The sequence below is a fragment of the Lytechinus pictus genome, unplaced genomic scaffold, assembly GCF_037042905.1.
Source record: "Lytechinus pictus isolate F3 Inbred unplaced genomic scaffold, Lp3.0 scaffold_19, whole genome shotgun sequence".
NCBI lineage: Eukaryota > Metazoa > Echinodermata > Echinoidea > Temnopleuroida > Toxopneustidae > Lytechinus > Lytechinus pictus.
In genome coordinates, this window is record NW_026974140.1 from 15,196,886 (window position 1) to 15,214,987 (window position 18,102).

An 18,102-nucleotide genomic window follows, 5' to 3' on the forward strand; every position below is an offset into this window, starting at 1 on the left:
ATTTCCGGAGCACATGGCGGCTTATATGTAGCTGAAATTTAAGAAGCGGGGTTGCCGAAAAATGAAGGAATCTGCGGTTTTGTTCCGAGTTTGCAAACGATATTGCAAATTTAAAGGACAAGTCCACCCCAACAAAAAGTTGATTTGAATGAAAAGAGAAAAATCCAACAAGCATAACACTGAAAATTTCATCAAAATCGGATGTAAAATAAGAAAGTTATATTTTAAAGTTTCGCTTAATTTCACAAAACAGTTATATGCACATCCTGGCTGGTACATGCAAATGAGGAGACTATGATGTCATCCACTCACTATTTCTTTTGTATTTTATTATATGAAATATGAAATATTATAATTTTCTCCTCATTGTCAAGTGATACAACAATTAATTCCTCTCTGAACATGTGGAATTAGCATTGTTTAATACAATATGGTTCAGTCAAGTTTGTCTTTGTCAAATCTATAAAAAATGAAATATTGTATAATTCAAACAATAAAAAACAAACGAAATAGTGATGGACATCATTGAGTGACTCACCAAGTTGTGCATATCACTGTTTTTTTTTACTTTAAAATGTCATAACTTTCTTATTTTACATCCGATTTTGATGAAATTTTCAGCACTATGCTAGTTTGATTTTTCTCTATTTATTCAAGTCAGCATTTTCCTGGGGTGGACATGACTTTGAAAACTACTATAAAAAATTATTGGCAAAAAGAAGCTGCTGAAAACTGCTTATCTAATAAAAGAGAGCCAATGGAGTAAATTAGAAAGTCAAAAAGGGGCCTAAGCTTTCGATCCTAGCAGAATCTTCGTCGGAGGCAAAATAAAAAATTATTCACAAAAAAACACCATTCATATGATGATACAATACTACGTTCATTGACAATAAATGACATTTTAACTTGATCATACGACCTAAGACTTGTCAGTGATACTTGATTACCCCTATATCTACATTTTATAAACGATATCTATAAAACTTTGAAAGTTATGACAGCAATCTAATAATTACCTCTAAAATGGCCAAGGTTCAATGACCTTAAATGACCTTTGACTTTGGTCATGTGACCTGAAACTCGCATGAGATGTTCGGTGATAAGTTTCATAAACTGGATCCATACACTTTCAGAGTTATGGTTATTCAACAAATATTCCCAACATGGCCAGTTCATTAACCTTAAATGACCTTTGACCTTGGTCATGTGACCTGAAACTCGCCACAGGATGTTCAGTGATACTTGATTACTCTTATGTCCAAGTTCTATGAACTAGACCAATACACTAACAGAGTTACATGTATGATGGTAATTCAACAAATACCCCCAACATGGCCAGTTCATTGACCTTAAATTACCTTTGGCCTTGGTCATGTGACCTGAAACTCACACAGGATGTTCAGTGATACTAGATTACTCTTATGTCCAAGTTTTATGAATCAGATCCATAAACTTTTAAAGATATGATGGTAAAAAGTCTTGTAAGGGGGAAGTGATTTTCACCGGAAATATCGCCCCTGATGTTCAATCTATCGAAAGCAAATCTGCAATGGCCGCTGTGGGGGTTCCCCACGGTGGGACATTCGACACCGTTCCAAATATGGCTTTCTCCCAAACATCGGACATGTCGCCAATTGAATTAGAAATGCGTGCTGTTGACACGCGGGCGTTTGTTTTAAGAACGAAGTCGTGCGCAGCTGAGGCGAAAACGTCTGACATTTAGAGCAAAAAGAGGTCCGTTTGGTAAGTCATTAATTATCATTTACCGATTTCTGTATAAAAATTACTGATTAATAATTAGAATTGGCATTTGCACAGCTGAACTAAATTTCCCAACAATCAAGCAATTATTTTGGGGTTTAGAGCGATCTAAATCGCCGAAATTGATTGCAGCGCACAACTCTACGACTACGCGTCCGATATTTGGAAACTACGTCCGTTTTTTGGCAAAAAACAAGCTTCTGGTAGTAAGTAAATAATTTCAGTTAACTTTTTTTTTTCAATTCTATTTTTTTGTGACATTAATATTCAACATAATACTAATAGGCTGTACTACGGAAATCAAATAGGGCCTAGAATAAGATCTAGATCATCTAATCTAGATCTAACTTACTTACTTAGTTTAGTCTTACACTACCTCAGGCAATGTTCGTGCAGGCTCCACTCCACTTCACTACCGTTACTACCGCTACACTACGCTCCACCTACCCGGGTAGGTGGAGCGTAGTGTAGCGGTAGTGAAGTGGAGCCTGCACGAACATCCACTTCACTACCGCTACACTACGGCGTCTACGCTCCACCTACCCGGGTAGGTGGAGCATAGTGTAGCGGTGCCGGTAGTGAAGTGCCAAGACCAAGTGGAGTGGAGCCTGCACGAACATCGCCCGAGGTAGTCTTACACCACTCATGGGATCAATGCATCTCGGGTGCCAAGGATTCATATGCACATGGTGCACGCGAATTTTTCACACCCTTTTTACTAAAATAACTATGCCATTCCTTTTAAAATAATGTTTCTAATTGTGCTATGAAACTTACCGAACCATATGGATCGTTTCTTGACTTCTCTTTGGTGTGTTTTTAAGGGAAAAAAAGCATTTTCTCGTGATCTTCACGTAGATACCGCAGGGTCATCGTGGTTGTAAACTTTTGCTTAAAGAGGGCGCGCGATATTATTCACAAGATGTTTGTTTACGGTTCTGCAGCTGGTACTGCTAGCTGCATTTTAGACGCTCAGCATTATTTTCCTCTTTCTGTTTTTTTTTTGCTGTCAAGCGGTATTTTCTATTGTAGCGCCATCAGCGATGATGAAATGTAAAGAGTCGCCTTGAAATTAAGAAAAATTATGTCACATTAATTCGTTAGTTTGTTTCCTATTTTTTTGCACTTTTTTCTTCTTCCTCATCTATGATCAAAGGTGAATACCTTTTTTTGATATCTGTTCTAAAAGCTGGACATTTTAAATATTTTGTTCAAGTAAATAAATCAACAGGATAGTAATCAAAATGCGATAGAGCTGCCCGAGCTGAAAATTCTGATACAAGGACTTGAAAATAAAACATTCTGAGCACTTTTTATAACCATGATGAGGAGACCTATATATATATATATATATATATATATATATATATATATATATATATTTATATATAGGCCTATATATATGTATATGAAATAAGCTAACACGAAAAAAAGACGTTTTGGGGACTGTTAAATAAGAATTAATGCGTGGGATAGGTAACTATCTATTCTATTCTTGTTCGTTTTCTATTATTATTTGTGTGTTGTGTTTATTTTTCTTGAAGCACCAAAAGGTGGACATGTCCGCTAAGATATATTAACGAAGTCACCATTATTATCACAAGCTAACGGATCAAAATGCGAGCGTGAAACGTGAGCTTCTTTTTTTCTTGATTCAGTCTTAACGATACTTTTTCATCATATTTTAAAGGTGAATCTCATGATTCAAAATGATAAATGCTTGTCGCACGGGCAGAAATAGCGGGACCAATAGTTATTTTCAATATTCCGAACTGCATTCTGGACGTTGTATAAGCGCCTTTGTAGGGACAGTGATTTTCCGTTTCAAAAAATTGCCTTTTCCGTTTCAGAAAATCTCAAATTCCGTTTCAGCATGTCAGAAAACGGAAATTCCGTTTCCCCATAGACTTTGTACACACGGAAATGTGACATTTCCGTAATACACATTTACATGCACACTCGCACTGGTCAAAATTTGTATCTGCTACTGTACCAACAACACAATAAAATCCGTTCTAATCGGATCTATGCGGGTGAATAAAATATTTTAACACACCCATTTTGCATGCATACATCCTCACCTTTCATATTATTAGCATTATTTCACGGTGAAATGATATTTCATCGATAATTTTGGGGGTTTTTGGACATCGTTATCATCAGTCATCGTCTTTTCCCAATCCGCCATCTTGGATTTTAAGACCACGATATCGTGCTGTTACATCTTCAAACGTAGAGGGCAGCAACACACAACTGTGTACATGTAGTTGAACGATACGTGTGCATGTGAAGCCCAACGTCAACCCGGCCGGCCGGTGTAGCGGCGGATTCGGTTCCACCGGCGGATACCGTATCCGCCGGCAGATATCGTTCTAAATGGCCGATATCGTTTTTAATCGGAACCATATCCGCCGGGTTTGCGCGGCTTGAAGTTTGCAGATTTGGTTCCTCGGCGGATTTGGTTCTATTGACTATACGTGTAATTCAGACAACCTCGGCAGCGCGCGCATGCGCGGCTCTGGCAATGTCGATCGCAATTGGGGGGGGGGGGGGATTTTCGTCCGCCTTTAGTGAATTTTTATTCAGGGGTGGATCCATACAGCGTTCGACATAGGGCTCGATGGGGGTGAGGATTAATAGGAGAAATAATGTCTCGATATTTCATGTATTACATAGACCTGGCACATACGCCAAAACTTTGCTATATTTATTATTATCAGATCTTGATGAAATTTTCATCATTTTGTTTTTGTGAATTTGTATACTATTTTCAGTCCGCAGTATGCATCGATCTCTTTAACTGTGCTTTTTCACACCAATGTTAGTGTCAGTTTGCCAGACTGTTTGGCGAAAATGTGCACCCCCATACAGTGCGTATAAAAAAAAACGGGACAGATTTGAAAAGTCTATAAAAAATTGTTTCAAATTATGATATCTATATTTTGATGTTAATAGATGCTCTGAAATCTTATCTTTGAAATGCCATTTAAAAAAAAATTGTTCATGCTTGAGCGAACAAGGGACGTTTTTGTTGGGGGTTCAAAGAGAGGCTTGCGCCAAAATGGCAGAAATTAGAAATTTGACGATCAGACTTTTTGCTAATCAGCAGGCTTCCTTTTTACCTTTTCATTATCTTCGCCATGATTTTCGAATTATGCTGTCAAATTTTATTTACAAATGTATTTATATACTTGAATTATTTTGTTTTTTCATTAAAACTTCTTTAACCTTTGAATTTTCCTTCATAAGTAAGAAAAGAAGACTTTTGTCAACCCAAGGAAGAAGATTTGCGTTATTAATCATGTTAATTGGGAGAACTTGTAGTTATTCAAATCGTATTTCATTAGGTGAAAAAAATTACGTTATGGTACCTTTATAATAGAAAAACATGAATCCTATTTTCAAGGGGTCATTGATTCCTTGACCAAGTTTAATTAAGTGCTTGACAGGGCAAACAGGAAAGGATTCATGTCTTTCAATGGCAATATATAAATTTTGAAGGAGCTAGATATGGCAGATCGGATAAAATGTATTTAAATAGTTGTGAGCGAGCAAGCAAAAATTTCCACTTTTTTTAATATCCAATTCTGTGATAGATTTTGACAAAATATTTAGAAAATAAATCATATTTCACTTTCTATCTTTCCTTGTATTCCCTTTCCACTTTTTTATTGGGGGGGGGGGTAACACCCCGAGCCCCCACCCATCTGTATGCCACTGTTCAAAAGCACCATAACCTTTGTAGCACACAATGGAAGGATTAAAAAATACTCTGTTTAAAAATTTTGTTTTTGCTTATATAGAATGAATATTGAAAGCTAAAAGAGAACATATTAAAAAGAAACAACAGAACAATTCAGGCAAATAAACAGATTCGAAAATGAATTTTAACAGCATAATTCGAAAATGAATTTTAACAGCATAATTCGAAAATTATGTCGAAGATAATTAAAAGGTTAAAAGGAAGTCTGCTAAATAGCAAGAAGTCCGATCATTTATCATGTTATGCCATTTTGGCGCAAGATTCCTTTTTAACCCCAAACAAAAACATTCCGTGTTCGCTCAAGCATGAACAAAACTATTTTTTTAAATGGCATTTGAAAGATAAGACCTCAGAGCACCTATTAACACCAATATATAGATGTCATAATTTGAAACAAAAATTTTATAGACTTTTCAAATCTGTCCCGTTTTTTCGATACGCACTGTATAGGCATATTGGTTTTTGAAACTACAAATGTTTAGAAAAATTTCAACAAATTAAAACTTCATATTTCCAAATAAATGATGCAAATAAGTGTATGAAAATATGTTTTGCTGTTAACTCATATTATTGCTTGTAGAATGCTAATTTTGGGTGAAAACATAAATTTGACATTTAAAAAAAAATAAAAATAAAAATGTCAAAACATGATTTATTTCTTATGTAGTTTATTGTAGGCCAATTTTTAATTTATCATGTATTTTTTTTTTAATTCTTTTTTTCTTCAATATTTTTGTTAAGGAATCTGAACTTGGGGACCGGATCGAAGTTCACCCTGACAAAAGTTAGATACGCCATGTATCGTATGCTCCTCAATTTACCTCTCAGTCATCTAATTTTAAGATCAATATGGGATCTTTAGTGAAATATAATTTCTCCTTTATATCTTTTGTTTCTCTTACTATACCCCCTTCTGGTTTTTCATCTCTTTATTTTTGGCCTTTCTTTCTGTCCCTGCTCATTTCGCCCCTTTTGCCTCTTCTCCAGTTTCCTAACATTTCTGGCACATCATGAATATATCTGGGGCGTATACGCGTGGGTGATTAGATATAGCACCAAAAAGGGAGAAATAGAAAGAGGAGGGAAGGGAGAAAAAAATATACGAGAAAATGTGGAGGAAATAAAATACATAGGAATTTCGCAAATCAAGAATTTAATTTGCAGTGATCATTATCTATACTTCCCTTTAGAAAACTTATTACAAAATCCTGCCATTGTTTGCCTTTATTTAATACTCTGTATCAATCATAATTGATGCATATTGTATCAAATTTATCCCTAAAATTGTGATAAGAAGGATTTAATAGGTATAAAATGAATTAAAAATGCATATTTTTTATTACAAGGCGTTTTTTTTTTTAAACAGTGCACACCTATATAGTTACCACTAATGCATATAGCATTTCCATTTATTTGAAAGCAAGATAAAAGAGCGTTGCAGATTAAATGCCTCCAGGCTCACGGGCATAGCCAGGCCGCCTAGACCACTCGGCCACGGCACCTCCACGTATGTGAGTGAAGGATATCGCGATAGCGCAAGAACGATATCTTCCGAAGAGAGTGGCCTTTTTTGGTACTGAATCCGCCGGAGTAGAACACGATCCGCCGGCGGATTTGGTGCCTAGAACAGTATCTGCCAGGCGCAGGATCCGCCGGTACACCGGCCGGATACGGGTACGGTGCGGGGTACAATCGAGTGTGCTGATGTCGAGTGCAGTCATGATGTGTGAATTGTCATGATAGTAGCGAAGTGAGATCGTGTTTTCTGGGTTTTTTTGGCCATTTAATATTCTCATTTTGTTGTGATTTTGGAGTAATTTCTGTTGCTATTCTGTGTATTTTGAGGGAAAATACGTTTTCCGTGATTTTCCGTTTGAAATGCCATTTTCCGTTTCAAAAGGCCCTTTTCGTGAATTCTGTCCGTTTTCCGCGATCGCGGAAAATCACTGTCCCTACCTTTGTATAAAAGGGTAGGCCTATTTACCTTACAAATTATGCGAGCGCTGAACTTTTGGACATTTAAACCTCAACAAATGGACATTTTTAAAATATGAACAACATCATAAATGTCACTTACAAAAATGATGCCAGCGCGAAGCTCGCGCTTAGAGTTTTTGATATTGATGACAGGACTGTATCTAAATGAAAAATAATGCGAGGGCATTTGCACTTAAGATTTAAATTTGGGATTTGAAAAGTCCGACAGATTACCTATACTTTTAAAAGAGGAATGACCTCCAGAATTCAAGCGCGAAGCGCCAGTAGATTTATGTTGAAGTTTAGACCTAGAACAGGGACGTTGAACCTTTATAATCATGAAAAAGATGGTATTTTTATAAATAAAACATGGGAGTCTAATTTTGTTTTAGTGTTAATATTCAGATCTTCAAACTTGACATTTTCCCATCCCCTTCATCATCCCCTCTCCTTCTCCCTTTCCCCATTTTCGTTCTCCCTTCTTTTCTTCTCTCCCTTTCCCTTCCCTTTTTCGCTTTTCCTTTCCCTTCTTTTCTTGCCTTTCTCCCTCCCCTACTCTTTTCTCGCTCTTTCCATTTTTCTTTCCCTCTCCCTTCCCCTCTTCCTTTCTTTTGTATTCTTTCTATTTTATGGTCTCCTTTTCCCTCTCTCTCCTCTACCTTTCCCCCTCCCCTGATCTGTCTTTTATTGTCTCTCCTTCCCTTTCCCGCCCCCTCCATTCCCTTTCTCGCTTTTTCCTTTCTCTTCTTTTCTTTCCTTTCTCCCTCCCCTACTCTTTTCTCGCTCTTTCCATTTTTCTTTCCCTCTCCCTTCCCCTCTTCCTTTCTTTTGTTTTCTTTCTATTTTATGGTCTCCTTTTCCCTCTCTCTCCTCTACCTTTCCCCCTCCCTTTTCCTTTCCCTTTCCCTCTCCTTTTTTGTGCAAACATTAACACGAACATCTTGCTTCCTACACACACACACAAACGCCCGCAATCTAACACACGTAATGCGAAACAATCAGGACATTATCATTTTGTTCATATATATATATGTATATTTTCTCAATGAACATTTTCATCTATTTAAAGCTTTGAAAATTATTAAACAATGATTCCATAGGCGAAATCTCAATGATCATTAGGAAGGTACTTTACCCATTTTCATTTTATGTCATTGTGATTATTCCATACTAAGGCAACATATTTTGGATATAAAAATACGTGAAGGATATGTTCCTCTTCTGTTTTATACTTTAAAGGACAAGTCCACCCCAACAAAAACTTGATTTAAATAAAAAGAGAAAAATTCAACAAGCATAACACTGAAAAATTCATCAAAATCGGATGTAAAATAGGAAAGTTATGGCATTTTAAAGTTTCGCTTCATTTCACAAAACAGTTATATGCACATCTCGGCCGGTATGCAAATAAGGAACTGATGACATCACTCACTCACTATTTCTTATGTATTTTATTATATGAAATATGTTTATTTTCTCGTCATTTTCATGTGAAATGAAGTTTCATTCCTCCCTAAACACGTGGAATTCCATTATTTTAACATTTTGTGCTTCAGGCAAGGAGGTCCTAATCGTCAAATTCGTAAAAATTGAAATATTGTATAATTCAAACAATAAAAAACAAAAGAAATAGTGAGTGAGTGACATCATCGACTCTCTCATTTGGATGTAACTGGCTCATTCACATAACTATTTTGTTAAAAATAAGCGAAACTTTGAAATGTCATAACTTTCTTATTTTACATCCAATTTTGATGAAATTTTCAGCATTGTGCTTGTCTGATTTTTCTCTATTGATTCAAATCAACATTTTTCTGAGGTGGACTTGACCTTTAACAGAAAACATTTTGTTCAACCAAATTATGATTTGTATTTCCAAGTTCCATGTAATATTTTCATTGGAAAATCTCTTAAAGGTCAAGTGCACCCCAGAAAAAATTGTTTGAATAAATAGAGAACTATGTTGATTTTTGGTACAATTTCCTATTATGCGCCGACGACTTGAATCGAGAGTGTTCGATAGGAAAATTTCGCATTTCGATTGTTGTTTGCGTAATTTCCACCGCAGTACGAAGGATGACTAAGGACGGACCGAGCGAAGTATCCTGGTTGAGATTTGGAGGTAAGCGATAAAAACACTTTAATAAATAATTTATAATTCCTCATTCAAATAAACTTAAATCATACGATCAAGATTAACATAGTGGACAAATATTGAAAGGTTTGGCGTAGTTTAGTCCCTCACATTCGTGTGATGAATGAAAACGTCAAAATGCACTATGATTAGTATGAAATCACATGTGTTGTGCGAGGTTAGTATACTAACCTCGCATGTTGTGTGAGTCACTGAGTGGTCTTACACATGATTTTTATCCAATGACAATGATTGTATTTTTTTTTGCCAAGACTAAGAGCAAAGTACCCAAATGTCGGACACTTAAACATAATTGGACTAAAACGGTTTGTTTTGATTGTTTTTAATCGCCACGTCCACCGCGATGTTCGAAGCGAGGCTTCGCCGCGCAGCTCAGGGAGGTGGGCGGCGTGGCCGAGCTTCACGGGCACCGCTGCCGCTACTCGCTAGCCAATCTGGCCTGGCTTGAATCCACACTGACACAGCCACAGGCACAGCCGGCACAGGCCACTGCACTCCACACCGCACCACGGCCAGTAGTCGGGCCAGGCCGGCTTTTGTAACTTAAACTTACAATAACATTCACTAAATCAAACATGCAAAGGATTACAATAGACTGGCCGAAACAAGAATTGTTCGTAATGATATTTTTACCTAGTATTTCCAAATGAAAAGCTACCTCCACTGGCACTGGTTCCTGTTGATCCAAATTTAAAGCCGCCGCTACCCGCCATCTTGATGAATTCGGTTTCCTCAAAAAGTGGTTTACAAACTTGTTTGTCAAATGCAATCGATATTTGGAAGTCGTCATACATATACATACGTGTGTAGTGCCAACGTTGTGTAGTGCGAATGTGTGTCAACTCCGGATCGGATCACTGAATTCTTTACCGGTCTCAGATACCGTACCGGCTTCCAGCGAAATAGCTTGCTCGAGTTGCAGAAGACTGAGTGACAGACATCAGTGATGGCGAAACTGAAGCTGACGGATGCTGACGACACACATCGCCTCAACTTGGCCTACCAAGACATGAAAGAACTTCCAGACAACATTATTCTTCATTATTCTAAGACAACATTTGTTTTAGACCTGAGCCATAACAAGTTTTCGTATCCTTTTTTTACTAAGTTTTTCATTTTATTAAACATTATAGTTATTATACGTTTACGTTAGACATCTTTTTTTAATCAGTAAATTAAAGCAAAAATAACAATATTCCAGTTAAAAGATTGATAGAATTAAAGAGAATCATGCAAGTTGAGACTGAGTCAAGAATTTTAACAAGTCATTTGTATGATATGTTAAGGGAATGGAATAATGTTTATCCCAAGGCCAAGCCAAGAAAATAGGCATTCATAATCATGATATTGATACATAGCTTTCTAAATTCTATGTTATGATGGTGGGCCCCAAGTCTGCGCACCTAACAATTTGAGTTAAGATTTAACATGAATTTCTTCTTATTTCACAAAATCTTTCAGTTAATAAGGTTCCTTATATTATTATTATTAAGTGTACCAAATTTCTGATTAAAAAATTAAAGAAAATAGGATTTTCTTGAAAAAACCTCGGGCTGTCATTTTCAGATTGAAAAAAAAATGGTACCCCACGTCTGCGCACTCATTCACATTGCACACGATTCAGGGATTTTGATGAGAAAGGCTGCATTTTGAGGCTGTCACATGAAATGCCCTAAATTCATTTTTCCATCATTTTGAGTCTGATTTTTTTATGAATACCTGTCCATGTATTGCATGTGTAGAGTTCGTGCTCGTTGCGTATCTTCTCGTTGCGTATGCCTAATTGGCTTTAGTATAAGTGCAATGTTCCCTTGCTTGGGATAAACGTTATTCCATTCCCTGAACAAATGACTTGTTACAATTCTCAACGTATCTGCTACTACTACTATTCTTGTAATTGTATACGCCATCTGTATGAAGGGGGGGGGCCATGTCTGTGCACCTAACAGTTTAACTCGGGATTAATCATGAATTTCTTTTTATTTCACAAAAAATAAGTTGATAATGTTCTCTAATTCTTATGAGAATTTTAGTGTGCCAAAATTCTCATTAGAAAATGAGAGAAAAAGACCCTAGATCTTTCTTGGTTTGGAAAAAACCTTGGCTAGTCATTTTAAGAATGATAAAAAATGGTGCCAAATTTCTGCACACCTATTCACTTGACAATTGACACACAATTCTAAAATGTTGATGAGAAAGGCTGCATTTTGAGGCCGTCACATTAATGCCTGAAAATAAATATTTTTCACCAATTTGAGTCAGATTTTTATATGAATAACTGTCTGTGTAATAGTACTACTATGTAAAGTATGTGGTCATTATGTATCTTCTTTTATTAGAATTGCGCAGATACATATATGCCTGTGTACAGCACTACGCAGACTAGGAGCTTTTTAGGGAAAGTCCAAGAACAGGTCAAGCAGCAAAATTTCATCTTTATTTGAAGAAGTTTTCTTTGGTGGGATAAGAGAGCCCAAATGTTGAATTTGAAAATTTAAAATGTGATAATATGCAAATTTATGGTAATTTAGGGGCACCTAATTTGCACAATTGGTAAAATGGGTGTTATGTATGGGACAATTATAAAACTCATAGAAAATCAGAACAAAATTTGTGAGATTTAGTCATAGGTGGGACATAGACCCCCCAACATCTTATTACTTTTTTGGGAAAAAAAAGTGGTGTCATCTAATAAAATGCAAATTAGGTCTTGTCCAAGGATGGAATGTCCCATACGTAACATTTTGAGGATGTTTTTTTTAAGTTATTTCTCTAATCCATTCCTTGTATTGTTGCATCTCTAGGAAGTTTTCAGCCATATCACATATTGTCTCAATAGAACATTTTAAAAGAAAAAAAAACTTTTGTTATTTCCAAATTTGAAATTATTTGGATTTTTATAATAATGGGGAAAATTGTGTGTGTTCTCTATGGGGGCAAAATGTCCAATACTAAAATGTCATTAATTGGTTTAATCAGAGTCTGTAACTAGAGGGTTTTGCCTTATGACGTGAAACTTGCCTTAGATATAAGATTGTTATGACTTTTATCACACTGACTGAGTAACAAGTTGTCAAATGAAATACTTTTAGAGGATTCTCAACTTGAAAAAAAAAATCTTTTTCTGCGTCCCATCTGGGGTATCTGTTGGATTACCATCATAACTTTGAATGTTTATGGATCTGATTCATGAAACTTGGACATGAGAGTAATCACGTATCTTTGAACATTTCGCCCGAGTTTCAGGTCACATGACCAAGGTCAAAGGTCATTTAAGGTCAATGAACTTTGGCCATGTTGGGGGTATTTGTTGAATTACCATCATATCTCTGTAAGTGTATCGGTCTAGTTCATAAAACGTGGACATAAGAGTAACCAAGTGTCACTGAACATCTTGTGCGAGTTTCAGGTCACATGACCAAGGTCAAAGGTCAATGGACTTTGGCCATGTTGGGGGTATTTGTTGAATTACCATCATAACTGTAAGTATATTGGTATAGTTCATAAAACTTGGACATAAGAGTCATCAAGTATCACTGAACATCTCATGCAAGTTTCAGGTCACATGACCAAAGTCAAAGGTCATTTAAGGCCATTTTAGAGGTAATTATTAGATTGCTGTCATAACTTTCAAAGTTTATAGATATAGTGTATAAAATGTGGATATAGGGGTTATCAAGTATCACTGACAAGTTTTAGGTCACATGATCAAGGTCAAATGTCAATGAACGTAGTATTGTATCATTATATGAATGGTGTTTTTGTGAATAATTATTTTATAGTAGTTTTCAAATTCAGCACTGCTGCTATATTGAATCGCGTGATGCAGGTGAGACCGCCAGAGGCATTCCACTTGTTTACATTATAATTCTCCTAGATATCAGCCATCTTGATGGTATTAAATCTAATGAAAGTCATTTAACACTATTTTTCAGGCCATTAAAGCCTCTGATATGTCCCATGTGTACGTGATGCGCGTGAATTCTTGGACTTGCCCTTTACCAAAAGTTAATGGGACTTAATTGATTCTTCCTTAATTCATTATCAAAACAGAGAGCTAAGGACATTGGAGAGCTTTGACAATATTCACACACTGATCTTGGATAACAATGAGATAAAGTCACATACAAAGTTCCCTCCAATGCCCTGCTTACATACCCTGTGGGTCAATCGTAATAACATCACCAACTTAACAACATTTGTTGAGACCTTGGCCCAGAACTTTCCCAAGCTGAAGTTTCTTAGCATGATGAATAACCCTGCTGCACCAAGCTTCTTCAATGGAGGCACTTTTCAACAGTTTCAAGACTATAGGTAATACTATGTGTACAGTGTAAAGAAGCCAGACTCTTTATTAATTTCCTGCTATATGACAACTCTATAGATTGATGTTTAGACCACCATGAATGAAAATTTTCTACAAATGGATTAATGAAAATCATGATATGTATATATTTTTTAAAGAGAAAATGATATTATATTATGTCAGTGTACCTGGAAAAGTTATTTTGCTGTGCTTGACAACCCTGTAGGTTAAACTTCTATTGAACGTTTTTGTAGTCCCTATTAAGTCTACAAATTACATGTGTCTTTGATTTAAAACCCAAACAAAACTGTTGCTAGTGATGAGTAAGTCAGGGTATCTGCATATTTTCTGTTTTATTGTATCTAAAAATTACCATTTGACATTAAAATGTTAAGATGTTTTGTTTTTTTAGGCAGTATGTGATCAGTCAGCTTCCTGTACTTGAGACATTAGATGATCAACCAGTCACTTGGGATGAGAGACAGGAAGCTGAAAGGATATATAAACAAATGTTCACCACAAAACAAAGAACAAAGAAGGTAGTTAAAGATTTTTTTTTCCAGTTACTCTACCCAGGATGTTTCATAAAGATTCATAAGGGTCACGTCTAATGGCAATTATTATAATCTTATTTCTAACTGCGGCAGCATGTATCTCTTGAATAATCTGACTAGTGCAATGATATGTTGTATACCACATGCAATTATGAGTTCAAGTGCAATTGCAAATTAAAATCGTCATTGACAAACTTGTAGTGAAATACCCCCAGGCCTGTTTTGCTTTATAAAACAATTACTGATAACTTTGCCACTGATGGTAAATTCCATGGAAACCTTGATTTTTATTTGTTGTTTAGCAAACAGAAACTGTCCATGATAGTTACAACTTGACATTGATAGCAATTCCTACATGTATCAAGTTAGCTACTACAGGGAAATCTCGCTAGTTTAAAAATCTCTTGGGGTCGCAGAAATCTGTTGACACTTTGATATTTGCAATTGTTGCATACAAGGCTAATATTTTTGTGGATGCCTTGGAACAATTTTATGTGGCATGATATGGATGGACTTCTGTGCAGGACTGAAAGAAGGTGAGAATTACTATAGACTAGCAACCAAATACTTATACAATAAATACATTTTGTGAATCATTATTTTGAAATACTTCCTTGACTCTTTGTCAAATCTGATACTGGCAATACCAATTCAATGTTTGATAAAACTTACCGGTAAATTTTCAATTAAAGGCCAAGTCCACCCCAGAAAAAAGTTGATTTGAATAATAGAGAAAAATCAAACATGAATAACGCTGAAAACTTCATCAAAATTGGATGTAAAATAAGAAAGTTATGACATTTTAAAGTTCCGCTTATTTTTCACAAAACAGTTCTATGCTCAACTCAGTGATATGCAAATGAGAGAGTCAATGATGTCACTCACTATTTCTTTTGTTTTTTATTGTTTGAATTATACAATATTTCAATTTTTACGAATTTGACAATCAGGACCCCCTTGCTTGAACCACAAAATGTTAAAATAATGGAATTCCATGTGTTCAGGGAGGAATGAAACTTTGTTTCACATGACAGTGACGAGAAAATCAAAATATTTCATATAATAAAATACAAAAAAAATAGTGAGTGGATGATGTCATCGGTTCCCTCATTTGCATACCGAACAGGATGTGCATATAACTGTTTTGTGAAATTAAGCGAAACTTAAAAATGTCATAACTTTCTTATTTTACATCCGATTTTGATGAAATTTTTAGTGTTATGCTTTTTGATTTTTCTCTTTCTATTCCAATCAGATTTTTGTTGGGGTGGACTTGTCCTTTAAGCAAATTGTTACATCGCTTTGTAAAACACGCACGGGATTGTAATGCAATAACAATATAGAGTAAGAACAGACATCACATTTAAATTAGGGATATTGCAATCATATTGATGATATTTTTGTCTGTATGCTTCTATCCTAATAATCCTATGATCAGAAAACTCCTGATAGGAAATCCAAGCCAAGGCGGCATTCATCCAGTCGCAAGAGCATGGAGGAGGAGACTACTGGTGCAATAGACACTTTACCTGATCTTCCAGATCTTACTGGAGAAACATGATGCCATGGAAACCATCTTTATTTCAGCATTCAAATACACAAACGAAGGAACCACTGTCGAGTAGTTGTAATGAAAGGATGCAAAGGTGGTGCTTTTTACAAGAGACTGTTGTTCATCTATCAACTCCAGGTTGCCAAGCTCAACACTGTCTTCCAGCTTTTGTTTGTAAATCAGAACAATATATTGTAAGCAGAATCCAATTCTTATTTCATTGCATTTCACCTATCACAAGAGCACACCTGCATTATAATATATTTGCCATCTGATATAGTCTGCAGGCACAGACCCTAATTGACACTTTAACTAACAGTCTAGCATAAGTTTGATGGCATGAGGCATCAATGTGGCATGAACCAAGTGTACTGCACTCTCATTTAGCCCAGGGAGTCTGAACAATTCAGACAACTTTAGAATGTTTCAACTTACCAGGTTTTGTTCCTGCATTCCAATTCTGATACAAGTATAAGTAATCGCATTGTTCAGTATTCAACTTTCCAAAAAATATGAAAAGTCATTGTTTTCAGACATTTCACACTGCCTCAAAAAACAAAGATATGGTGTGCTAACCATGTGAAAATCTATATACCGGTATGTTTAATGGTACAACTTATTGTGAATGTAATTTTGTTTAGTAGATTTTGCACAATACTCTTTATATGTACACTCATTACTACCATACATTAATACCATTATGGAGCAATGATTTGACTGGATTGAGGCTAAAACTTTTTTTTTATGATACATGGTTTTTCTTCTATTTTTTCCTTGAAAAATATGTATACTTAATGCATAGTTTTATAATTTCTTCAACATATGATATTTAATTTATGATATGTAACCTCTGTCATCTAGGCCTATACATGCCAGTCTACTGAATCCTGTTATGACAAAGAATCAATTCAAATGATTGTATTTTTTTATTTTCTGTGAAGACATTTTTGTGAAGAAGTAAATTATAAACAAATATATAGTGTACTCGAACTACTCATATTTTTGAAAATTATTGTCAGTACTTACGTGTATCTTGAACAGTATTGATGATTTATCAAGTAAATCTAAGAAAAATCTTGCCATTTTTTATTGGTTTGGATCTGAACCTACAAGCTTATAATATAGACCGATGAAGTACTATTTTCTTTTAGGCGTACAGCTAGTGAAATGAGTTAAATAATAATATTAGTTAATAAGTTAAATAGAGCTAGTTGAAATAGTGATTTCTCGTTTACTGCAAAAAGGAATGTCAATCTGATGTACAGTACATAATTATCTCCATTTAGTCTAATTCATTGAAATGTCATCTGTCATCAAGCTACTTTTAATAAGAAAATGACAATATTTTAGGTCTCAGTGATCTCAGTTTTTCAAAAAGTCTTATTTTTTCAATTCTTATTTTTCTTATTGTTAGATCAGATTTTGGCCAAATTAAATCATCAGTGCACTAGTGTTTATTACTAAATATTTTTGTAGTTTATATGGGGCATGTTTGTGGCAATTAAGAAGTAAAGCTGTATTGAACATATATGCACCTGTTGCAGGAAAGCTCTGATAATAATTTGGAGAATTAATGATATGATTCATTGTGATTTGGTAGCTTCACTGTCTGATTGTCAACCTCTAGAGAATGCTTTAAGATAGAGATGTCTTAAGTTTAATGACATAATCTTGAAGACTGGTTCGGGATTTACAGACCTGCCAACCAGTACGTTTTAGCCGTATTTAGTACGTTTTTGCAACCAAAATACGGCAGTACGTTTTTTTCTTTAAAAAATATGTTTTTTAAATCGTAATTTATTGAGAAAAATCATCTCTATATGTCTCTATTTTATAAAACGTACACAAATATGGTTATTAGATCAATGTAATTTCAGGTAACTTGTTTTTTTTTCAATCATTTTGTAAAAACCAGGAAGAGATATACACAAGTTTCAATGGTTTTTTTTTCATCTGCAAGAGCAGTGCGCATTTTAGCTTGCATGCAGCTTGAGCGCCGTGATGGGCGAGTGCGCCAAGCAATTTATTATGAAA

General features: G+C 35.4%; 1 protein-coding gene across 1 annotated transcript; it reads left to right on the plus strand.

The window, feature by feature from the left end:
• Positions 1-9,565: 9,565 nt before the first annotated feature.
• Positions 9,566-18,102, plus strand: LOC129283937 (leucine-rich melanocyte differentiation-associated protein-like). The gene is made up of 5 exons (XM_064114351.1): positions 9,566-9,623; positions 9,908-10,745; positions 13,710-13,970; positions 14,375-14,501; positions 15,955-18,102. Exons 2-5 carry the CDS (start codon positions 10,603-10,605, stop codon positions 16,075-16,077), a joined length of 654 nt encoding a protein of 217 aa, XP_063970421.1. The 5' UTR covers positions 9,566-9,623; positions 9,908-10,602; the 3' UTR covers positions 16,078-18,102.

Coding starts and splice junctions, on each gene's coding strand:
- LOC129283937 (XM_064114351.1), top strand. CDS start 10,603: ATGGCGAAACTGAAGCTGACGGATGCTGACGACACACATCGCCTCAAC. Junction 10,746..13,709: donor CTGAGCCATAACAAGTTTTC/GTATCCTTTTTT, acceptor TTATCAAAACAG/AGAGCTAAGGACATTGGAGA. Junction 14,502..15,954: donor CAAAACAAAGAACAAAGAAG/GTAGTTAAAGAT, acceptor TCCTATGATCAG/AAAACTCCTGATAGGAAATC.